Here is a 25,201-nt window from a genome sequence, read left to right as displayed (position 1 = left end):
AAGCATATGTATCTGAGTTCAGATCCACAGAGCGTAGGTAAAGCCAGACATGGGAGTGTACAACTGTAATTCCAGAGTTCATATGGTGTGGGGAGAGAGAGAGACAGAGGGAGAGAGAGAGAAGAGAGAGAGAGACAGACAGACAGACAGACAGAGAGACAGAGAGACAGAGGGAGAGAGGCAGAGAGACAGAGACAGAGAGACAGAGAGACACAGAAGGAGAGAGGCAGAGAGACACAACGAGAGAGACAGAGGGAGAGACAGACAGACAGTACAGTTCCTAGATGTTTTCAGGCTTACAAAGCAGCAAACAGGAAACCTTTTCTCAAAGCACATGGAAGGAGCGGTCCAATACTTCTGTTCTCTCTCTCTCTCTCTCTCTCTCTCTCTCTCTCTCTCTCTCTCTCTCTCTCTCACACACACACACACACACACACACACTTACAGAGAAAGAAAGAAATGGTTACTTGGTGCCCTGCGTTCTTAGCTCCTCACCTTCTGCCTCAGCTCCACTGTCACCCTGCTCCAAGTGCCCCTTCGATAGGGACTCTTCAGAAGATTCTGAAACGGTGCCCATACTGCTGGGTCATCAAAATTTATAATGCGCCTGCAGTATTCTGACCGTGTCAAGGCTTTGCCGAGTCCCTATGAGCTGCAGAGGTTAGAGATCCGGAGGATGCAGAGGGAGTCTTGGAGTGTGGCAGCTGCTCTGCCTCTTATGGTCCAGCGGTTTCTATCTCCCTTACTGGGAAATGGAAGTATAAGACATGTTCCTGCATATGATGCTGAGCTTAGGTCAGATGCCAGGAGCCTTCTAAGCACTGTGTGTGTATGTGTATATGTGAACATGTATGTGCTTATGTATGTATGCATATGTTTATTTGTGTGTGTGTGTGTGTGTGTGTGTGTGTGTGTGTTTCACATGTAATCATTAAAGAGCAGGACTCTTCATTCCGTGAGTCCTCACACCATGCATGTTTTCCATATGAGCAAGATAAGGAAAGCACAGAGGGTTTGGCATGGGCCACCATATCTAGTTTTTGCTGGGTGATTCTAGCCCAGGCAGCTCTGCCCAAGATGAGCTTACATGGCATGGCTTTCAGAGAGAGCCTGTCTGTACCTCCTCTTACACCTACCTGACCAGATCCTCTTTAGCTCCCTTAGGTGGTTGACCCCAAGAGCCATGAATGTAGACGGTGACTATTATTCAGAAGTGACAGATGGACCTGCCAAACCAAGCACAGTGAGGGCAGATTCCCACCCACCTGGGACTGCTGGCACATTGCCTCACTTTGGAACCTTCTCAGGCCTTAATTGTTCACCATGACCCTCAGTGCCCAAGGACAGACTTTTGCCGACTACTCCTGCTGGAGACTGATGCTACAAAGTTTCCACTTTCTTCCATTCACAGGGCTTGTGAGAGCGGAGGAAGGGATTCCTACTTGTGTTGTTGGCTTCCCGTGTGATAGAAACCATTAATTATTTTAGAAGCGGGGTACCGACCCCTAGCAGTTCTCAGTGTGGTTCACCCAGGCCCCCTCAGCTTCTTGAAGCGCGGGCTGCTGGCGTTTGTCCCATTTGTTCAGCAGTTCATGAGGGTGGGCCGTGCATGCTGAAATGAGACTCTTGACATCCAGCCCTAACACTGGCTGACCTTAGGACCCGTTTAGTGCGTAGCAACCATACTTCCTGCTCTTAAAGATAGATGCCTAAAGGAGAAGACATGCCTTTAAATTAGATGTAGCTTCTGGGGGCCTTTGATGCTGAGTACTCTGGAGAGTGGTAGCTCTGTGCTAGGCCTCCCTCTTGCTGCTATGTCAGTAATCCAAGCTAGAGCAGCGTCAGCAACTGCTTTAATCATGCAGGACTCTGCTCTCAAGAAAGTCTTTGCTTCCCTTCTTCTTCTACAGATTCAAAGGCTACAGAGCCAGGGAAAATTAAACACAGCCATCTGGTGTCTCCCTTTCCTGAGCCCGCGGGGACCCTGGATCAGGCTCGCTGTCTCTCCTAGACACAATAAAGAAGGGACTCTGGAACTGGGCTTCTGTGTGTCCTCAGGGATTTCTCAGGGGGAATGCCTGACCATATTGGAAGTTGTCTCTGTAAACTCTGTAGGATATTTCGGTCTCTCTAGGCCAAAGACTGCACGTGGCAGTGACTGGCCACCGAGGGCACAATGTGCTCCTTTCTGTGATAAACCCAGGGTGACTCATAAGCCAGAAGATGTCAGCTTCATGCAGGTTGTCACCAGAACTCACAGTAGTTGTGCCTCCGTTTTTAGCCCTTAGACACTTCATAGTACATTTGCAAACATTATTCTTAAATAGCAAACGGCTTAAGATATATCTCAGGGTGTCCTTCCCAAACCCTTTAATTGACTGGGTTCATTGAGTCCCTAGATATGTTCCCTTTAGCATATCTAATGGAACAGGATTAGGCCTCTTCTGTGCTCGGGCAAGTATGGTCCTGATGAGGCGGGAGGAGGGGAGGTAGATGCCCAGGTGAAGTCGGTCATTGTCTAGTAGAAACCTGAGCTAAAGCAGGAGACGGGATCAGGAGAACGTAAGGCTGTCGCCAGAGCCTTGAAAGCTGGAGGCCAGCCTGCAGGGCACAGCCTAAGGAGCGGAGATTACCAGGTAGTGTGGACTGCAGACAAGAGGAAGATGGCAGCTGAGATGTTTGATGTCACCTGTTTGACTGACGTTGCACGCGAAAGGTCACAGCCTGATCTTCTAGCAAAGAGATGCTCTGACTTGGAAGTGTACGGGAAGTGGCAGGGAGGACAGAGCCTGCAGGGAACTGATAGGAAGTTAGCCCCAGTGGTCTGAAGTAGAAGTGGTCTTATGCACTTGGGGTACGGTGCATAAGTTTAACTACATCTAGGGAAAAGCCTTGGGTCTGAGATAGATTCAAGTCCTCCTACTTATACCCTCAGGACTTTCCCCATGCAGCCTGTCAGCATCTGTAGGGCACATCTGAGTGGACAACCTCTGTCTTCTCTTTCCCTGCCTGGTCTGCCTCACCATGGCTTAGAAAAGTGCAAATTTCTGGAATTTGAAGACCTACTTTTTCATGCCTCAAGTACTTGGGTTTGTCTGTCTGTCTGTCTGTCTGTCTGTCTGTCTGTCTCTCTCTCTCTCTCTCTCTCTCTCTCTCTCTCTCTCTCACACACACACACACACACACACACACACACACACACACACACACACGGAACACAAGCTGCATCACACCAAGAGCTGAGTATACCAAACCCCCTCCCAAAATAAAAGGAAGATTTGCTTGTAAAGCCCGAAGTAAAGAACCTCAAGGACTCAAAGTCCTTAATAAGAAAATTCTGCCATTCCACCTCAACACATTGCTAGTCACTCCCAGGGACAGGCATCAGGGCTATGCAGCTTTGGACTATCATCTACTCTCCCCAGGATTTTTACATTGTTGGGGTTCAGGAAATAGAAATAAAATACAAACGACTTACCTTTAGAGTTTATAGCCATTAGAACAACATTAATGCCACGTGACCACAAGGAAGCACCATGGTCAGGACCCAGCTTTGTTCTGAGAGAGAAAGGAATCGTGAATTGCTTTTGTTTGGCTTTGGTTTGTTTTTTGAGACAGGATCTCTCTACATAGCCTTGGCTATCCCAGAACTCGTTCTGTACATCATGCTAGCCTCAAAGGCACAGTGATCCTGCCTGCATCTGCTTCCCAGAGTGCTGGGATTAAAGGCATCCTCCAAAGAGATTCCCTCTTTCGATGGTATCACAGCAGGGAGAGAGGGATGTTGAATGAGCAAGTCCAACTCTTTTACTTACCCATTTTCCCCCTGTGAAATCTGTAACCTCCTAAAAGGACATGTTTTGCAGCTCAACCAAAACATCACACAAACAAAAATGTCCCCATTCCATCAGGCACTGGCTTCTGAGATGCCAAACTATAAATGGGACGTTGAAGGAAGCTAAGAAGAAATAAATGTGAGGTAACAAGTCCCGTTTTTACAATGCGGCCTAATCAAAAAGTAGGATTCTCTATTGCAGAATGTGATCAATTCAATCCTCATGCTAATTGGTTTTTTTTTTCAAAAGATTCAAATTGTTCTGAGTAAATTCACTTTAAGGATTAGAAGGGGACCTAGAGAAACAAACTTCATAAGCAGTACCACTGTGCCACCTTCACATTGGCAAAGCTAATTAGATACGTTGGTGAGGCATTGCCCTGGGGAGCATAATAAAGCCTAATACAGGCAGAACACTCTCATCAGCCCTGTGTCTAACGGGGCTCATTCCCAATGGGCTCATCCCCCTCTAGCTATTGTGTTTTATTTGTTTGTTTGTTGTTTTGTTTTGTTTTATTTTTTCCATTGAGACAGAAATACCTCACCCTACCCACGAGCCGGTTTTTTGGTTCTCTCTTGTCCTAACTGTCCACCCTTTGGCACTCTGGCCACAGACCCTGTACTCCTCCAGAACCCCTGATCAAGTCTGAGGGCACTAAATTGGGGTGCTGTATTCAGTGCTCTTGACTGCTGACCCCAAGTCCTTCCACACTGTTGTTCTTCACCCATGTCCTGGTCATGAGCACAGACTTTGGGAGCTTTGTAAAGAGGATGGCCCTTGGCCCATCGTCTTGAAGGCAGAACTTGAGGCCCTGAGGTCAGTGCTTCCCTCAATGGCTGAGAGTCTTGTGATGCATAACAGCATGGTAGTGAAGACTGGAGGGAAAGTAAGAAGTACAGAGAAGGAGTGTTCATGAGAGAGACATGGGGGCAGACTGGCCTTACCAGTACGTACTCTCCCATGACTAAGGTAGTTCTGGAGACCTACCTCTGTGTGGAGTCCTGACTCTCTCCTGCAAGACTTCACTCCCTCTTGAGAGAACCTAGCCAGGTCTCCTGAAAGGCACGTGTGCATTCCTGAGGGTAGTATTCTCATGGCAGAACCATGTCTACCAGGTCTCTTAAAGTCTGCCATCTCTCTATCCCATTACCTTGGAAACCAAAGGTGCAGCTCATGGACCTTTGAGGACAAGAGTGTCCAAATCACCGCATCCGGTCTCCCTCTCTAGAGCTCCATTCTAGGTTTGCTTCTGCCCCTTCAGCCTGTTTCCTTGTCTGGTTAGGTTCCCACACCCACACATCATGTGCCACAGCCCCCTCCAATCTCAGTCTTAGTATTCACATTTTATTCTCTCCTTTGGAAAGTGTTTTTCCGGTTCTAGATCCTCGTCGTTTCATGGGACAGAATGAATTAGTCTAATGATCCTGGCCACCATGAGCAGGAGGATGCCGTGGTTAAGACATGTCCCTTAAGTACAGCATCTTGTCACTGAAGTGTTGGCTGGGACAGAGTGGGCACCATCTTGCCCTCACCATTCAGAAGAGCCCCCAAGGCAAGCTCCATGAATTGTTTCCCTACACCGTGAAAGAAAGAGGGGGCCAGCTAGTTGCCCAGCTGTGCTTAGATTTGGGTCCTGATTGCCTTTACCCTTTATGAGGGCTGAATATGGTGGATGTGATTTCCTCGTCTTGGGTTAAAGAGGCAGGAATCCAAGTACTGGCATTAAGCCTGCTTGTAGGATCGTAGGACTTCCTAGACTGGGCAAAGACTCCCCTCTCAAGCCAACTTTCCAAATGCCCACTTGGTGGGTAGACACACAAGAATGAGGTCACTCCAGTTCTGTGTCCTTATCACTTGGCAGAGCTAGGCTCGCCTGCTCAGCACCGTGAGTCCTGGGCTCCTCGTTGGAAGAGTGACGCAGCATTGTAGCAATCATAGGCAGTGGAAGCGTTTTGGAAGAAGATGCAACAGCCAGTCCCGAGAGTGTGTGCAGCTCAGGGAACAATGTGGCCTTAGGATCTGAGGACTTGGAGTCTCTTCTCTCTTTACCCTGTAGCCCAGGCCAAATTCTCGAGCTTTCCCGCCTCCAGGCTTGGGCCAGCTCCCTGACTTCCGCTCTGTGAGAGAGCCACTCAAGTGTGATCTCCAGGGTTGCCCCCAGCTCCGAGGTCTGTCTCCAGGAGATGAGTTCCAGCCAGACACTCTCAATTATCATCATTTCTCTCTTTCAAGGGAAGAAAGTAGAAGTGCTCCCCCCTACCCCCCCCACCCCCACCCCCACCCCCGCAAGCCCTCTTGAGGTCTGGTGACAGCTGCTACTCCGCTTGGGAATTAGTAGTAGGAAACTTGTACAGATTCATCAGATCTGCCTCCTTATTAAGTGCAAAGGAAAGATCAAGCCCGCTGCCAGGGAACCCCAATCCTGGCCTCCACCGTGAGGCGCCCTCCTTCTTTGTCTGGGTTTCCAGGCATCTTGTCTTATTTGACCGTTAAGCGGTACTTTCAGCTCCCTGTGCTTGCTGTAGGCCTGGACCCCATGAGAATCGCCCCCGTCTGATGGTTGCCAGTCCCCTGGTTCTCAAACACCACCATGCCAAATCATCGCCTGAATCAGGAAAGCAGAAATGAGAGTGGAACGCCCATGGCCCTCTCCCTCCTTTGGCGAAGGGGAGGCCATGTGCTAGCCAGCAGCGACAGCAGTCCTCATTTCTTTTTTTTCTCCTTTATTAATTTATTCTTGTTACATCTCAATGGTTATCCCATCCCTTGTATCCTCCCATTCTTCCCTCCCTCCCATTTTCCCCTTATTCCCCTCCCCTATGATTGTTCCTGAGGGGGATTACCTCCCCCTGTATATGCTCATAGGGTATCAAGTCTCTTCTTGGTAACCTGCTGTCCTTCCTCTGAGTGCCACCAGGTCTCCCCCTCCATGGGACATGGTCAAAGGTGAGGCACCAGAGTACGTGAGAAAGTAATATCCCACTCTCCACTCTACTGTGGAGAGTGTTCTGTCCATTGGCTAGATCTGGGTAGGGGTCTAAGGTTTATCGCCTGTATTGTCCTTGGCTGGTGCCTTAGTTTGAGCGGGACCCCTGTGCCCAAATCTACCTATCATAATGTTCTACTTGTAGGCTTCTAGGACCTTCTGGATCCTTCTACTTTGCCATTCTCCCATGCTTCTCTCATCTAGAGTCCCAATAGAATGTCCTCCCCTCTGTCTCAGTTTCCTGGTAAGTGAAGGCACACAACAAGAAAATTTGCTCAACCATGTTCATAGCAGCCTTATTCATAATAGCCAGAACATGGAAACAGCCTAAGTGTCTGTCCATCAGTAGAAGAATGGATAAAGAAACTGTGGTACATATACACTATGGAATACTACTCAGCTATTAAAAACAAGGAATTCCCAAAATTTGTGGATAAATGAATTGAGCTAGAAATGATCATAATGAGTGAGTTAACCCAGAAGCAGAAAGACTCAAATGGTATATACTCACTTATAACTGGACACTAGCCCAAGGGGCACGTCCCACGACAGCAGTCCTGATTTCTACAACAGCTGGAGAGAGGCAGGTCACCTCCCGGAATCACAAATGTTTAGTTGTTGTGCTGCCTGCAAAATGAATCCCAGGGTTTCCTCTAAACCATTAGAGTTGTGATCATCAGAGGACTTGAAGGAAAGAGTTGAGTCAGGGGCAGAGAAACTGGGACATCCATGAAGCCAACTGTTAGACAGTCTCGTGTTTTGAGAAGGAATTCTTCCCACAGCCTAGATGCAAGACGTTCAAAGCCAGAGTTAATGGTACTGCCTTTGGTACCACTGGGGTCCTTTGGTGGGTTGAGATCATAGCGGGCTGGAGAACTCAGGGTGTTTGTGTGCTGTAGCCACCTGCCACAGTGCTGTGCCCACCCTCGCCAGTCTCAACTGACCTTGCAACTGAGAGTGACTAGTCCATTAATCTCAGAAGACAAGTCAAGCCTGGGTCTGAGTGTGATTCCTTTCCCCCTGATAAATGCCAGAAGATGCCAAGTTGCTAGGTTGCCGTGCTACCAACTGCCTCGTGCCCAGGCCCAGGAGGCAGTGGCTGCTGGGAAACCTCAAAGTAATACACAACTTTATGTGTTCAGGTCTTGGAACCTTTAAGCCATATGAAGGGGGAGTCAAGCATCGAAGAGTGTCTCCCTGTCATGTATGACCTCAAACTCACAGCCTTCGCTGCTCCTGTGCCTCCACTCCCTGGAACATGCCTCCCATCCCTGTGGCCTTGGCAGCGAATCCACTGCTGGCTGAGATCCCCTGATTTACTAAGAATACCTGTATGTGCTCTCACTGGCTTGCTGGGCAGGGTCTCTAGGTCCCAGCTTATCCTGAGAGAAGTAGTTGACCTCCCAGTTCTGTTTTTCCACTACACCTGGATGTTCTATACCCCATGGCAAGAACTACATACATTCATACATATATACACACACACATATGTTAACATACAAAGTAATGGTTTCACTATGATATTTCATACATATATATCATGACACTTTGTTCTTAAGACCTCTTTGTTTTCCTTCTTGTGGCCAGTTTTCTCCCCTTTCTATATTCCATTACCAACTCTTATTTTTTCCCTCCCTTTAGACCTCATCCCCTCTTTAGATCTCCCTTTCTATTTTCTTTATATATATGCACATAATATGGAGAAGAGTGTGTATATATATACATATATACACACATATATGGAAAGGAACACATGCTTACACATAAATACCTATGCCGATGTATATATGCCAGATCCCACATAGAGAAAGCATGTGTGTATAGTTTGGATTGTATTCTTTTTCTCCATGGCTGAGAGATGATCATGTGACTGCAACCCTCCTCTTATGAGTGACAGGCAGGTGCTTAGGGTGCAGGAGACTTTAGTAAGGTGGCAGCCAGCTGAGGGCTGTTGATTTAGCAGCCTGGGATGCTTGCCTGAAGAGTCAGGACACCATCCTCTGTGATCAGCTTTCCTTGGCGCCTCAGCTGCCACAAGGACGAAGGGAGCAAGCTTGACGACGCAGCTGCTCACCGCAATGCTGTATGATAATTTCGCAAATTATTATTTTTAATATAATCAGCTTTTTCCTTAGGCACTAAAAAGAAAAAAGTTAAATTGCTCACAAGCTAATAAAGGTTTATCTTCCAAAGCATCAAATTCTGTTTACTCATGAAACGCACACCTCCTCTCTTCGCCCACCGGGGAGGAAAATTAGCATTTATTTTCCCAGATAAACAAAAACTGGCGCAATGTTTGTTGACATATTTGGGAATTAAGCTCTTGCTTACATTTAAAATGATATAGAAGAATGGGGGAAATTTGGAAGCAGCCTTGCCCAGCTCTAGGGTTTTATTTTCCTGTGGGGAAAACCGCTGCTCTGTGGGTAGGTTGCTTTGGGTGCCTGGATGTGCTAACTAACAGCAATATGCATGGAAAACAAACTCCCTTAGGCCCAGGAGCCACGAGAGAGATTGGCTGTTCCTCACAGCTTCTCCTTGCTTCCTCGGGGATGCACTGTCATCTGGAATGAGCCCGATTCCCGCCTGGAGCTCTCCTTGAAATCCTGTTGGTGGCAGATGTAGTTGGAACTCTTGCACAACCTTCATCTGAGCCCATGATGGAAGCCCGGAAGTTGAGTTCCAGAAGCTTTGTAGACTGACATGGGCTCTCTCCTTCCCTGGTTTCTAGGTACGGAGACATGAGAAGGCAGATTGGCTTTGAGATCCGAGACATGTGGTACAATCTGGGTGAGTAGCTGAACATTGTCTTGGAGATGGGGTGAGCACCTTGATTTCCCTCTGTGTTGTGACATTGCCCTAGTTTTCAATGTGTGTGTGTGGTGTCTGTATGTGTGTGTGTGTGTGTGTGTGTGTGTGTGTGTGTGTGTGTGTGTGTGTAAGCCATAGTTCAGCCTTTGATCCTTAGGACTGTGTACCTGTTTTTGGAGCAGGATCTCGTTGGTCTATAACTCGTGAAGTTGACTATGTGCCTGTTCATCAGGCCCCAGGGATCCACTTGTCTCTATCTCCCCAGCGCGAGGATGACAAGTGTGCATGCACCTCCTTACTCAGCTTTGTTTTATACGGATTTGGGGTTTGAAATTCGGTCCTCCTCCTGGTTGCATGGCAGATACTTTACCAACTGAGACGTCTCCCCAGCCCCTTTGGGATATCTCAGAAACCTCAATTGCTTCTAGTCCCAAGATAGTAATCACTGCTTTGTGCACAGTTCCACTTTCAGTAAGGAAAACAGATTAAAGGCAGGAGAAAAGCCTATCCCTGTGGCAAATAAGGAAATCAAAATAGCGCCCTCTGGTGTCAGGCAGACACATAGCTTGGACTGCCCTTGCTCCTAAGTAAGGCTCTGCTTCAGTTTGTATCTGCCACAAAGTCTGTCACCCAACTGTGACACTTGTCATCACTTGCTGTGTTCAGTTGTGCACAATCTGCCTCCTAACAGGTTTATTCACCTGCTCAGCATCTGCATTTGCTCACCCTGCCACCAGGTGGTGGTAGCACAGTGTGTAGCCATGATTCAAGTGGTGAGCAATCTGTTTCCTGATGATATCAAACAAATACAACTTCACCCAGGAGTTAATTCATTAACACCCTGTTCCCACTATGTTTCACCCTGAAAAATAAAGAATGCTCTATTAAAATCTGAACCCAGGGCCAGCAAGGTGACTCTGTGGCTAAAGGACCAAGCCTGATGACCTGAGTTGTGGTTCAAAGAGAGAACCAACCCCTGCAAGTTTTCCTCTTTCTGTGCTGTGATGCAACACACACACACACACACACACACACACACACACACACACACACACACACACACACACACAAATAAATGAGGCCTGGAGAGATGGCTCAGTGGTTAAGAACATTGGCTAATCTTCCAAAGGACCTGGTTTTGATTTGCAACACTCACATGATGGCTCACAACTATTTTAAACTACAATCCCAGGGATCCAACGCCCTCTTTTCTCTTCCTCAGGCACTGTGGGCATGTCATGTGCAGATATACGAAACACTCATATACGTAAAACAAAAATTAAACATAAATACTTGTGATAAAATTATTTTTTAAAACCAACAGGACATGTATTTTCTTTTTCCAAAACACAGTTTCTCTGTGTAGCCCTGGCTGTCCTGGACTCACTTTATAGACCAGGCTGGCCTCGAACACAGAGAGATCCCGTTGCCTCTACCTCTGTGAGTGCTGAGATTACAGGTGTGCACCACTGTGCCCATCTTCAGGACATGTTTTTCTTATAGATAAGTTTGTTAAAGAAATTAGTGACCATCAAGAACGTCTGTCTTTAATGTTCCTACTGGGAGCCTGCTCATGATACTAGGTCCTTTACTTCCATCTGCCTTCTGCCCTCAAACTTAGTACTAAAGTATCCTGGACCATGGAGGAGGTGCCCAAGTATCTGGAGATGATCATGGGTCAGTATAGTGCCTGGAAAGTGTGGCTGTAAGGATTAAACATTGAAGCACGGGTTTTGATGGATGTGTAGTACCAGACTCCATCACGCACCTAGACATCCTGTGAGAGACAGCATCAGGCTTTGCAGGGCCGCACATGTTCCTGTGATCAGCAGGATCAAAGTGACCTCTTTGCCACCTGAACAAGATTGTTACTGTCCCTTTGACCCCTCACCCTCCCGAGCTCCTCGGTCTCAGACATGGGGAGGGAAGTCTTGTCTCACCAGAAGGAAGGTCAGAATTCCCCAATGTTCCTTGTCTTTTTGCTTAGATAAATAATAGATCTTTTTCTTTTTTTCCCCTCTTTTTGCTGTTACTGCTGATTTTTTTTTATTTTTTATTTTTGAGAAGCATCACTGTGTATGTCAATCCAGACTGTCTCGGCTTCCTGAGTGTTGGCTTTGCAAACATGTGCCACCATTCTTGGCTGTTTCTGTTTCTGTTTTTGTTTTCTCAACGGAATCTTTACCTGGAATAGAAAGTGAAACACCTGGGAAGATGAGGCTGCAAGAAACCCTATAGGTGCTATCACTCTATAGGTACTCTTTAGTCCATAGGCAAGGCAGGCAGCATGAGCATTTTACTAGAGGCCCCAGCTCAGCTCTTGAGCATAGAGCTGCAGGGGAGAGTTCCTTGGTGGAAGTGCAAAGCTCTCAGGACAACTGTGTTTGCAGTACCCACCCAGTGCATGCAGAACCTGCCGTATCCCATGTGTACTGGGTAGCAGAATTGGATCAGGCTGAGGACCCTTCAAGGGCACTCTCTGTAGTACTTTAACCTGACCACAGCAATCTGTGTACGGACGACCTGTGTAAGTCCAGAATCTCCGGCACTCCAGCCAGCTAACCTCTATATCGTGGACCCTACAGGAACCCCTCTGCCCTTCCTGGCTTTCTGCCATCTCCAGGGTGGCATAGGAACCCAAGGATGGAGTGGGTAGTTTTCTAAGTCACACTGAATGTTCTTCCTCTGTTACCCTACCACGCCCTGCCTCTGAGACCTCTGTCTTATGACCAGGTGCCCCCACTCAACAATCCAGTTCATACAGGAGATGAGCAGAATTTGTCAGAAGACTTCCAATCCAAAGGCCCAATAATCCTGTGAAGCGTACACAGGATGAGCTCAGTAGCGAGATTCAAAGGCTTTGGGGACTGGGAACAGGGCCATCCTTGGGTCATCTTAACCGATTTCTCCGTGTTCCTTCTTAAAATTACATTCTGGCAGATACATTTGTCACTTGACCTGGAGAGCCGGATGACCAGACTTAGGCCAGGGAGCAGATAATGGGTTAGCCTGTTGGGAAGAGAGTAATGAGAGGAAAAGGGACCCGCAGATAGGTGGCTTATGAGGACACTATGGTTCTCCGCTGAATGGTAGGAAATCCAGATCCTGTCTAAGCCCAGTACTCACAAAGGAAATGACATGACTTCCATCCCACTGGCCAGGCTTCACTGTCCCTTTGGCTCCTCTGCACAAGGCCCTGGACTCACTCTCTAATACTGCAAAAGAAGAGAAAAGGAAACGAGAAAGTGAGGTCACCCAAGTAGAGGTCTGAGGGATCTGTGTGCAATGAGGTGCCTCTGTCTTCCCTGATAAACCCCCGTGGCTGCCGGGCCAGACATCCTGTGTCCTGTCATGGTCCCGTAGTGACAAGATGGGGGGGGAGGGGCTCCCCTAAGGGGAGCTTCATTCTTGGCATGGTGACTCAAAAGTTGGCACGGTTAAAACAGAGGGAACTTCAGTACTGCTCTCTGGCCCCAGGTGACCAGAGATTACCTTAACTGATGGATTTAGTGGGTCTTCTTGCCTTTCTAATATTTGTCTTAATTTTTTGGTGGGCCGGCTTTTTGTTTGTTTGTTTGTTTTGTTTTGTTTTTGTTTGTTTGTTTGTTTTGTTGTTGTTTGCAATGACCATAGTATGTTCCTCTGTTTTATGTTTTATTATTGCTGACAGTGATCTTTGTACTTTTATTTTTTTTTAAGTTTTATTATGGTATCTTAATTATATAATAATTTTTATTACTTGGGTTTATTGTTTTATATATGTATGTGCTTTTTTTGAAAATATCCACTCCCACTGCTCTCTTTCTCCCCTCTCGCTTCTACTAATTCCCTTACGCCTCCCACCCCATTTCATGTGATTTTTTTCTTCTTCTTCTTTGGGTTATTGGTGAGCATCATTAAGGCTCTTACAGAAGCATGAGCGAGGACTATGTACAGAAGCGTGTGCACCTTGCCCATAGCTACAGACGTCCATGAAGATGCCCCTCCTTCCTGCAGCACCAAACTACATGTTCCTGTTTAAGTATTGTCAGTGGCACCTCTGAAGCTCCATTTGACCTTGAACCTGACCCCATTTCTTTCCATTGCCTCCCACCATGACCACCATGAGGGAAGGAAAGAATGGCTTCCTGAAAAGTGAGGTTCTCTACAGTGCCTCCTCGGGAACCTGTAGTTTCAGGTGTGGCTCTGACTTTTCTATTCTGTCCTTGAGTGGTGAGCTCTCTTGACATCATGTCATTAGCTCTAAAGAAGATGAGCCCAGCAATAGAGTCTTTTGAGTCACCATGCCAAGAGAGAAGCTAAGGGGGAGCCCCTCCCAATCTCGTCACTCACTACTGTGGATATATGACTAACAACTGAGCGTTCCAAAGCTTGTTTGGGGCATGAGAGTGAGCAGGAGACAGAAAGGAAGCCATGACCTTAGCCAATTTAAGAGCAAGGATTTGTGATCGGCAAGAAAGAGCAACTGCAGGGTGGGATTCCTGCCAGGCAAATCACTAAGAGTTTTATGGAGTTTTGCTTCTTTTTATTTTAGGGTTTTTTTTTATTTATTTATTTATTTTTTATTTTTTGACAAATAACAAGTCCTTTGCTCCTCCTTGGATCGTCACCATGCAGGCCCTAATAAGAGCTCAATGGTCATCATGTCCACCAAGGACCCTTCCTGCTGTGTGTCTCTGGTGTTCAGGCCTGCCTGCCAATGGCACTGTGCAGTCTGACGCTCTCCAAACACGTTGTGATTTCCCAGGATATGCACAGCCTATTTTCCACATAGCTTCCTGTTTTCTTTTTCTTTTTCTTTTCCTAGTGGGCTCAGGTTTGGGAATATGTTGGCAGGCACATGCAGCCAGCTCTGCCAAGAAAATAAAAATAGAAGTCAGATCAGATGTGTTCCTCACCTTAGAATTAGTCACCTGTCACTCCACCATTGCACGGAATGTCTTCCCTCTGTCCTTCCAGTGCTGTGTGTCTTTGAGGAAAGAGGGGTGTCTCACAAAGAGGTACCCCAATAGCCCCAGGACACAGACCGGAGTCTCCTTGCTCTGTGTGGTACAAACGTAGACGCTCCCTGCTGGGTAGGGCAGGGCAACAAACCCTTTTTTTTTGCAGAACCCAGCATGTCAAAGAGAAAAATCAAAAGCATGCTCTTTCAAAAGAAAAGTGGGAGAAAATGTGTTCATTACCCAACTCTCAAGTTATTTACAAGAGCAGCTTGGAAGCGGCCTACAGGGCTACCTCGTCGTCTTCATCTCCCTGTGGTTCCACCATCTACTTCTGTTTATTACATCCAGCTCTCTGGATCCAGCACATTCTCCCTGATCTAATCTGGCTGGGACAAAAATGCCCACACACAGTGAGACCTTTCTTTGACCTTACTTGGCTTGGGCTATTTTTCATACAAAGATCTCCCTCACTGGTGTTTCGGAAATGTGCAAAGTGGTTGCTTTTCCTTAAACCGGATACTTCACAATGGCCCCTAATGCAAGGCGATGGAAGGTTCTGTCCCGTGGTCCTAGTAGGTGCACAATTTTCCTATGCTAAGACCCTGTTCAATCATTGGATTCATGAACATTAGAGGAGTCAAGACATTGGGGATGGTGCTGACTGGAGAAAGCCAAATGTCACTCTCAGAGGAGTTTGCACTTCATCCTGTCACTAGAATAGAAACTCCAGGCAGGTCTTAAAGAGGTAGAGAATATAACTAAGGGACCTAAGGTTAAATCTTTGCATCACACCATGGTTATTAGAGTCTCGGTTACTTTTATGTTGCTGTGATAGAATACAATGACCGGAAAAGCAACTTATAGAAGAAAAGATCTATGTCATCTTAAGGTTCCAGAGAGAGAGAGAAAGAGAAAGTCCATAATATCAGAAGAGGCATGACAGCAGGCTGCTGTCGCAGGAAACTGAAAGACTATATTTCCATCTATACCCAGGAAGCAGAGAGAGCAAACTGGAAGTGGGACAAGGCTATAAACTCTCAAAGCCCGCCCCCGTGATGTCCTTCCTCCAGCAAGGCTGCACCTCCAAAGTTTCCCCTAACCTTTCCAAACAGAGCAGTTGACTAGGGACCAAGGGTTCAAATACATGAGCTATGGGGACATTTCTCATTCAAACCACCACATTTTGCTCTTCCTTTCTCTCCAATGAAAGGAAAACTGCAGGAGCCTCCTTGACTCTCACTGACCCACATCCAGGTCCGTTATTAGACTTCAGCTTGAAGGACATCAGGGGAAACCCACAAAGTGGATGTCCAAAATAACTAAGTCAGTAAACATGAGAATCAGAAAGCCCCGCCCACCTTACCAACTCAGGGACAATGGACTTGTGGCAGCTCCATCCCCAGGGGTATCCCAGCTCAGAGGTCTCCTGCTACTCCAGCCAGGTGTGGTTTCTGTACCAAAGGGAAGGGAGGGCAATGATCCCTGGGAACGAAGCCCTTGTTTTTGTGTAGCTGAGTGTTCCAGTGGCTGCCCCTGCAACCGCTTGTTCTGCCCTGTATGTCCCTCCCAGGTTGGAACAATAAAAGCTGCAAGTGACAGACAGAACTTTATGACACTGAAATTACAGTTGATGAACAACTTGCTGTCACGATCTCCTGTGTTCTGAAGCATTGGCTCTGACATCTTTTAGGCATCATATAAGGAAAATGTCACCTGAGAAATTGGATATAATGGCATTTTCAGGGGACCACTTTGCAGCACTCACATGCCTTTCAGAAGTGTTAAGCATTAAGGGAAATGGGCAGAATCACACCATTGCTGCTTTAGACAGAATATTAACTATTGAGCGAAAGTCGAAATTTTGGATTCTAATTAAATTCAGGTTCCTTATCAGAGATTACATTCTGTACCTATGTCCACTCTGTTAAACCATCTTTTGGTTTATGAGAACACTCTACTTTCTTATGTATGGTTATTGATAATTTATAATAGACACATTTACTTAATGACTCTCTCGACAGAAATCTGCATTCATTGAGCTATAAAGAAAACCAAATTCTGTATTGTGTTTTCTGATTGTGTCAAATTATTAATAAGATTAATTAACTCCAGATCAGCTGCTGGTGTTAATAAGAAAATGTCACAAATAATTCTCTCAGGCGTAGCATTTCTCATGCACCCTCCTGTTATGTGCTGGAATGAGACAATGCCAGTTAGAGTGCAGTGCCTTCAAGATAAAGGAAGCCTTCTGAAATGAAGGATGCGAGACTGCTGCCTGGGAGCACCACCCCTGCCTCATCACGTCCCCTCAGCAAGGCTGATGTATTAGTTAGCATTCTCTAAAGGAATAGGATTGATATAATTAGTGTGTGTGTGTGTGTGTGTGTGTGTGTGTGTGTGTGTGTCTGTATTAGAGTGGCTTTATAGGCTGTGGTCACAGTAGTCCTCCAATGGCTGTTTCATGACATAAAAGCCAAGAGTCCCATAGTTGCTCAGGCCATGGAACTGGATGTCTCAGCAGTTCCAATGTTGTGCTGGGATCTCAGGGAAGCCCTAGATAGTTGCTGGTCCTCAGTCTATGTTAGAATCCCAAAGAAGTATGTTCTAATACCAGCAGAGAAACACCTGAGCAACAGGATAGGTGAACTTACCAGCAAGAGTGAGGACAAGCAGGCAAAAAAGCAAAAGCTCCCTTCTTTGTGTCTTTTATATAGGCTACCTCTAGACGGTGTGGCCAAGATTATGGTGGGCCTTCCCACTTCTAATGATCTAGTCAAGAGAAGTCCTGCCCAGGTATGCCCAGCTGTTTGAGTTGTAGTTGAGTCCAGATGTTGCTGCTTGACAACAGAGATTAGCCATCACAGCCAGCCACCTGTGTGGAGAAAGGGTCATTGCAGCATCCCAGCAGGGCCCAAGCTAAGGCTTGCCGCCACTTCCTTCCATTGCCTTCCCTGGGTCTCATCAAGGCCCGTATGCTCTCATCTGTGCCATTTGCCAAGCATCCTGAATTCAGGGACAGCACAGTCAATGGGGCTCGGCTGGCCAGTGTGCCCTAGGAAGCCACCTCCCCAGTGTAGGAAATGCAAGTGTGTCCCACCACACCTTGGCTTTTTATTGTTTTAAGTTATGAGCATCAAACCCACGTCTTCATGCTTGCAAAGCAGGCCCTTTATCTCTTGAGACCAACAAAGCTGTTCTTCACATAAATGTGCTTCTATCAGGCAGCAGCCTGAGGTGGTAGACCCTGCTAGTTCTGTAGTCCCATAATCCACTGGGGCTCTGTATGCTTTGACTGAGGTCTTTCTGAGTGCTTCAGAAGTCACTATGTAGTTCTCAGAAGTGTCGGATGGGCCACATTTCTCCAAACCACCTTGGAAACAGAGGGAGCCCAGGAGGTCTGCACTCTCCATGTGTCAGCCTCCAGGCTTGTCAGATGGGGCTCTCCCAGCCCCGGGCCCCTGCTCCATCTGTTCGTGTCCTTGACCTATGCGCAACAACTTACTTCTTGTGAAACCACCCTCTCTGGCCAATATAGAGGGAGAGCTTGTCTCAAAATAAACATCCAGACAACACTTCTAAAAGAATAATAACAAATACGATAGTACCTACTATCACAAAACACACTAAACAAGACATGTCTATGGGTGGCAAGTTTTTTAAATTATTTTTATTATTATTGTGGTGTGCATCTATGACATGGGGGAGGGGCGTGGCATGGCATGTGTGTGGAGATGAGTGCTTAGCATGTGGGGTTGGTTCTCTCCTCCCACCTTTACGTGGATCCTGGGATCCTACTTGGGTCATGGGGCTTGGTGGCAACACCTTTACCTACTGTGCCATCTTGTTGACCTGAGACACACTTAGAGGATAGTGTCTTATTGCTTGCTCTTGCTCGAGATTGAATTCCATCCTCCCCCCCCCCCTTTTTTTTTTTTTTGCATGTGGGTGGGCCGTGCTCATTGTGTTCCGTGTATGTGGAGACCAAGGGTTCACTTTGAGGGTCATCTTTCTATGTCCTCCACTTTCTTTCCTAAGTCAGGGTCTCTCAGTGAGTTCGGAGCTTGTGGTGTCAGCTAGCCTGGCGTGCCATCCTGCATCAGAGACCCTCATCTGCTTCTCATGTGCTAGGATTTCCAAGTAGTGCCTTGCCTCCCCAGCTTTACATGGGTGCTGGGGGTCTGAACTCCAGTCCGCATGCTTACATGGTGAATGCTTTGCCCACTGAGCCATCTCCTCAGCCCTCAGTCCACACATGACGTAAAGTGCTTAAAATCCTTCATGCAAGATCGGGTTCAGTCATGGAAACTCCATCCAAAAAACCAAGGGCTATGTTCTGCATTCTTAAATCCCTTTAGAAGACCCACCTGCCCCTTCTTTTTTTTTTAAAAAAAAATAATAGATGTTGTGTGTCTTTATTGAAAGGTCAACACAAGATAAAATTCATCCCAGAAATGGTTGGCCCAATATTGGAAATGACATTGATTCCTGAGACAGAACTTCGAAAAGCCACCATCCCCATCTTCTTTGACATGATGCAGTGTGAATTCCACTCCACCCGAAGCTTCCAAATGGTAAGGACACAGACGTGCAGAGTGTGACAACGGGGGTAGGGGAGAGGGGTGGAGGAAGGTTGGACAGACAAAAATCTTAAATACACACATGAGTCTAGAGCTAATGGTGACACTGGAAAACAGTTCTCCACAGTGCATCTGTGACCACCCTTACTGAAGAATCTGTTGCCTTCTGTCTTCCTCTTTAACAAAGGCATTCATTGGTTTCTAGTGGTCTCTTACTGGTCTTTTGAGGGACTTTACATTAAATCTTAGATTAAAGTCCCTTGAGGCTGGAAAGAGGGCTTAATGGGCGTAGAGCATTTGCTGTGCACACATGAAGATCTGAGTTTGAATTCCCAGCATCCATGTTTTAAAAAAAAAAACAGCATAAGGAGTCATGCATGCCGTTGCAGGGGCAGGAGACACATGGGTCATAGGAGCTTGCCAGCTGGCCAGGCTAATCAAGGAAAATGAGCTCTGGGTTCATTGGAATGGTCTCGGGAATAAGGTCAGGACACTCAGCATCGCCCTCTGGCCTCTGCAGGTGGGCTCTGTGCTCCCTCCACACACACACACAAGCCACACATACACAATGTGTGTGAGATTTTTAAATCTGATTTTAATGGAGATATAACACTTTTTCTTTTTGCCCTATGCTGCTTAGTTTCTACTACCAATAAATGTACTGTGCGCCTGCTCCTTCACATAGCTTGAATTCATAGTGAATGTTTTCCCCCAGAATACACCCTCAGAAATGGAATTTTGGAATCAAAATGCTTTTGTACCATTAAGCATTATTACCAAATTGTTTGATATTATTGCTACAAGCTATGACCTGCCTCCACTGCTGCTGCCTCTACAGCCTGGTTTCAGTGTCACTCCAGGCTTGTTGAAACTATAAATTATAATCTAAAATACCTTTCTCCAGGCATAAAATTCATCAGACTTTTTAAATTTCATATGAATCAAGCACAAAGAAAGACTTGTAAAAAAAAAACTACTATTAAATTTTTTAAAACTCAAAGGGAGAAAAAGTATTTATATAGATAAATGTCATACATCCAGAAAACTAGATCCAAAGCCATCAAAACCGTTTATACCATTTCTCATTTTGAAGCGTAGTCTTTGGGTCAAAGTAAAGGTCAAGGGCAGGTGAAATGGAGATGGATGAGAGGTGGGTTTCCGCGTTGGCCCCTCCCTCCTCACGGTCTTTGTGCCTGGTTGCTGTATCAGGGAAGTTAATATCTTACAATAACCTTCCAAGAAGGTGCTTCAAGTGTTCTGACTTACCCCAGGTTTGCCGAGAAACGATACAAAGTCAATGAGAGCCGCGATGCAGGGTCTCCTGCCTCAACACTTCTTCCTTTTGAGCAGTCAGGCTCTGTCCTTTGTTTTTGCAGAAAGCTAAACTTCCTGAGTAATACTACAAAGACATAGTGCTCCCTGAGGCCCAGCTCGTGATCCGTAAGCGTTTCGCTGGCTTAAAACACACCTTGCTTGAATGTAGGCAAATAAAAGCACGGCCATGAACAAGCAGACTCACGGAAGAGATGGTATCAGGCTAAACATGGTCCACACTCCAGCAGTTTTCTTAGAACCCACCGGCTTGTCTTCCATTTGTGTTGAGACACTGAGTTGCAAGCCTTGACAACTCTTTAAGTGAAGCAAAAGACAAAAACCATAAAGCTAGCGGAATCAGTCTTGTGATTACCCACTTTCCTGCCTCACCAGAGCAAGCACACCAGTGGATCCATTTATAAAGAGAAAGGGCATGCTTTGGCTCACCCTCTGAAAGGCTTTTACTCAACTGTCCCTATTGCTTGGAGTCTTTGGTAAGACAGCTGAACCTAGCAGGACTAGAGAAATGGTGGAAGAAAGCCATTCACCCCGACCAGGAAGAGCTAAGGCCACGCCCTCCCTCAAAGATGCACCTATTGGCCTAAATGGCCTAAACAGCTCCCACACTGAAGGTTTTCTGGAGAACAAGCCTCCGTTACATGAGACTTGGAGGGCCCACTAGAGATGCAAACTGTAGGTCTCTTCCATGTCAGTCTATTCCTGCAGGTTGGGAAAAGATCAAGTACCTCTGTTCCCAGGAAGACGCCATGCCCAAACCTTCCCTACCACTCACTTTTCTGCTGGTATCCTGCTTACCTGCTTTTCTGAAATAAGTTAGTTACAGTGGCCTTTGCTTGCCCTCTCTGCCTCCTAACCATAGTCATTTGAGAAGATTCACCATTCCTTGATCTTTCTCATCCCCAACCTCCATCCTTTTTCCCCTGCTTCCTCATACCAGGGCTCTCCTGGACCACAGCACTTGTCTGTTGACTTCCTCTATCCTTCCAGAGCCTTCCTGCTTTCACTCTGGCTAGTCTTTGTCAGCCTGTTCTCTTCGAGCAGAAGGCATGGCCCTCATTCCTTACAGGCATCCTCTGGAGGTATAACCTGACAGGGTGCTCGCTCAGCCACCAGGACACAGCTGGCTCAGTCTGCCTGCCTCTCCATCCACAAAACTGCTGGGATGGGGATGGTTGGCTGCTGTTTAACTAATCCACCAAAAATGCAATTATCTAACCTGATTAGTCACATCAGTGAGGGCTTAAATTGCCTCCACTTTTATAGCAGATGCACAAACCTAATGGAGTGAGGGGAAGGCATTAGGGCTTTTTGTTTTTCGGCAGCTTTAGTGTTTTGGTCACAGGACACAGCATCTTCTAAGATTGCACTTCCATAGCAGAGAAGTTGATATGCTGATGTTCGTCAAATGTGCATCGTGGCCAACTTGTCTTGATCAAGTTGATTGGAGTTTGGAGGTGACCTACTGGTTTCAGAGGGCAACCTTGATTTTATTCATGATTTAGTGGTATCTAAACATGACTGGGGTTTTAGAAGCACGTGCTGCAAATTGGCTTTTCCAGAGTTGCCTGCAGTTGTTGCCCTTGCATTTCTCAGCCACAGTGGTAGCATTTTATTTAGCGTGTTCTTTCCCAAGTAGTTCTGGAAGAACAGAAAATTTCCTTCAGGACCACTGTGCCCTTGCCCTGTCCAGCCTCTCCAAAGCCCTTCTATTGGCTGGGCTCTTGTGATGGTATGATGGGGCAGCATAGAGTTACCCATTCAGGATCCGTGGCCTCCTGTAGCCTATGACAACCTTTCTAGGGCTGTATTCCTTCCTTTGGGTCATTAAATCATCTTGGTTTCTTCAGTTCTGGACAGATGTCACAAGAAACATCAGTTCTATGAATGTCTGTAGGAAGTAGGGAAGTGGTCGTACAAAGCTTGATCCCTAGCACTGAGTAAACTAGGCATGGTGGTGGGTGGTTAATGCCACCACTGTGGAGGTGGCAGCAGGAGGATCAAAAATTAAAGGTCATCCTGAGCTGTCAGTTTGAAGCTAGCCTGTGATACATGAGTCCCTGGATTAAAAAAAAAAAAAGTCTAGAAAAGGCAAAGCAACAATAATAACAAGAAGGTCTGTAGATTCAGAGTCCCCAATGCTAGTAAAAGTCACCTGTTTGTAGACAAGTTCTACAGGGCCTGGGCCCCAATGGGTGGATCTGTGATCCAACATGAAGGGCCTGAAACCAGCCAGAAACAAGTGAGATAAGAAGCAGCCTAGGGTTCTCCCAGCAATCCTTTCTGCTATAGACATGTACATCCTTATGGGCCAGGACGGCAGATCTGCAGCCCATCAGAAAGAGCATGTCACTGTGGGCTGGCTTCTTGCCCCTATCCCCAAATCCCCACTGTCACTGTTCCTCCATGCCCCGTATCATCTTTGGAGCATGTCTTTTTCTGCCTTGGTTGTGGGTTCTCCGAGTAGCACAGGCAAGAATTCATGTGAGAGTCTCAACCTGGGGACCTCTCACGTGTCCCTGGGGTGACCTGTCCTGACCCCTGTAAGCAGCTGCCGTCGATGGAGGGACTCTCCTGTCATTTCTCTCCCCTTTCTACATGAGGAAAACTCCTCAGGAGAAATCTCTCTTCTTCTCTACCTCTTTTTTCTCTCACTGCTTCCAAAACTCTAGCTTTCTGATCCATTCAGTCCTTTCTAAGACTTTTCCATGATCTGCTTGTCCCACCCGTCCAGCTAAGTCATCCCTTCCTCCTGTCCTTACCTGTTGCTTTCCCCTCCAGGAATTCTCCATGCCCTAACATGCTTATCTCAATCCACCCCTGTTTTCACGGTGCCCTGTCTGATTCCTCCTTTCGCCCCATCCCACAGTAGCATGGGAGAGGTGGGGAGGCACCGTAGAATGCCTATTAATAATTAATATTGACTCAAATTAGTAATAATGCAGCAGTTTCTCTTTAACCATCTGTTTCCCCAAATAACCACACAAAGAGACTATGATTTATTTAACTAGCCTAGAGCACAACACTGAGCAATAATTACTTCATCCTAAACCTCTAAGCTATTTTAGTTTCCTCCCATTCAGATTCTCCCAGTCATCCTTGCTTTTTAAATCATCTTGCTCTGGTTCACTCCTCTGGATGCTTCTTGAGGATTCATGGCTCCATCCCCACTTCCTCTCTCTTTCTCCACCCCTTGCTAAATGCAGATGCCCCGCCCTATTCTCTGTGTTGCTCTGTGTTGCATAGGCTGGTTGGCATCTTATTGGCCTGACAGAGAACAAATGGTGGCATGTTTACACAAAAAGAGATACTTTGAATAAACCTCACAGTGCCATGTCCAGATTGAAACCAGATAGTGGGGTAGAGAAATCAGCATTGCAGTGGACAAAGGTAAACTTGACACAGTCCACCAAACCATTCTGCCAACAAGGCATCCAGATCTTCTTGTCCCATTTGTCACCAACCTCAGCACACCAGCCTTGGGAAAGGGTTGATGGAATACTACTTGGCTTTACACTGGCTTTGCTGCTCTCTTACTTCGAGCCTCCCAGATTCGTAACTGTGAGGGTCTGAGCTTCACAGTGCACTTTACTTCCAAAACATTAAACAAACAAACAAATACACACACATACTTTAAGTTCTCTCTCATCTTTCTAAAGAATCCCATTTGTTATGGCTTTGGAAAATGCAGCGCTAACAGCTGAGAAGTGTAAGCAAGTGGCCACACAGGCCACCTGCCAGAGATGTGAACGTGGGGGGAAAGGTGAAATCATGTTCTCAATCATGGGGTCTTTGTGTGTGTGTGTGTGTGTGTGTGTGTGTGTGTGTGTGTGTGTGTATGTGTGTCCGTCCTCTTTGTGAGGCTCGGTAAACTCGAGTTGTTTACTCGCAAAACAACTTCCTGACACTCCCACTTAGTCGTAGTAATATAAACATGAGCAACCTTGTGTCATCAGAAGCTCAGTCCCTGACTTCCTGTTTGGATAATCTCCTGCTGCCCATGCCTCTAGCCTAAGCAAATAATTAAAGATGCCAAGTGAATGTGGGAAGCTTCTGCCACTTGGAATGGAAGCCAGTGCGATTTGTACTGCAATATGAATGTGAATACGTTTAGTGAGGATTCTATCTTGTTTATTCACCAAATCACTTGGGAGGTTTCTTTATTGCCCTGTTTGTTTGTGTTCTTTATCTCAAAAGAAAATGTGGTCCTATTGCTTTAGATGGTTCTAGAGGAACCGTGGCATGGGGGACAGATTTGATTTCATTGAATTCATTCCCGAAGGTGGTCTGAGAGATCTTGACAGCCAATACCTTTGACTCCAAGAGTTCTGATTATATTGAATTCTGTTCTTTAAAGCCTTCCAGCAAAGACATCCTCACCTTTCCATAGTCTCCTTCAACTAAATCAAACTTGACTCTCTGAGGCCATGTTCTCAGAGTTCACTGTTATTGTGCTCAGCTGAAAGACCCTCTTCAGGCTGCACTGTGAGCATCTGCAAGCTATCTCGGCCAGTCCGCTGGGGCATCCTGGCCTCACTGCTCCAACGGTACAGGTTTGGGGTCTCCCGGCTCATGAGCAGGTCCCAGAAGTTTCAAGGTCAGGGAGCTGCCTACTTGATAGACAGGGAGAGTCTGAAGGTTTTTAAAATACAAGATGAAATCCTAGAGATTAATTAAGTGTGTAATTAAGTTTACACAGCGGTTAGGGAAGATAAA

At 46.5% G+C, this 25,201-nt stretch overlaps 1 protein-coding gene across 2 annotated transcripts in view; it reads left to right on the top strand.

The window, feature by feature from the left end:
- The window catches only part of DOCK1 (dedicator of cytokinesis 1), a 502,641-nt gene that overhangs the window by 409,757 nt on the left and 67,683 nt on the right, over positions 1-25,201 (top strand). For both annotated transcript variants that reach the window (XM_084751055.1, XM_084751054.1), the window contains exons 32-33: positions 9,554-9,612; positions 18,999-19,147. In XM_084751055.1, coding sequence (XP_084607181.1) covers positions 9,554-9,612; positions 18,999-19,147 — 208 coding nt within the window. The remainder of the gene's footprint in view (positions 1-9,553; positions 9,613-18,998; positions 19,148-25,201) is intronic.

This window comes from Acomys minous, assembly GCF_964271855.1.
Source record: "Acomys minous genome assembly, chromosome: 2".
In the NCBI taxonomy this organism is placed as follows: Eukaryota; Metazoa; Chordata; class Mammalia; order Rodentia; family Muridae; genus Acomys; species Acomys minous.
The sequence above is the reverse complement of the archived record's forward strand: the minus strand, read 5'-3'. Positions and strand labels throughout refer to the sequence as shown.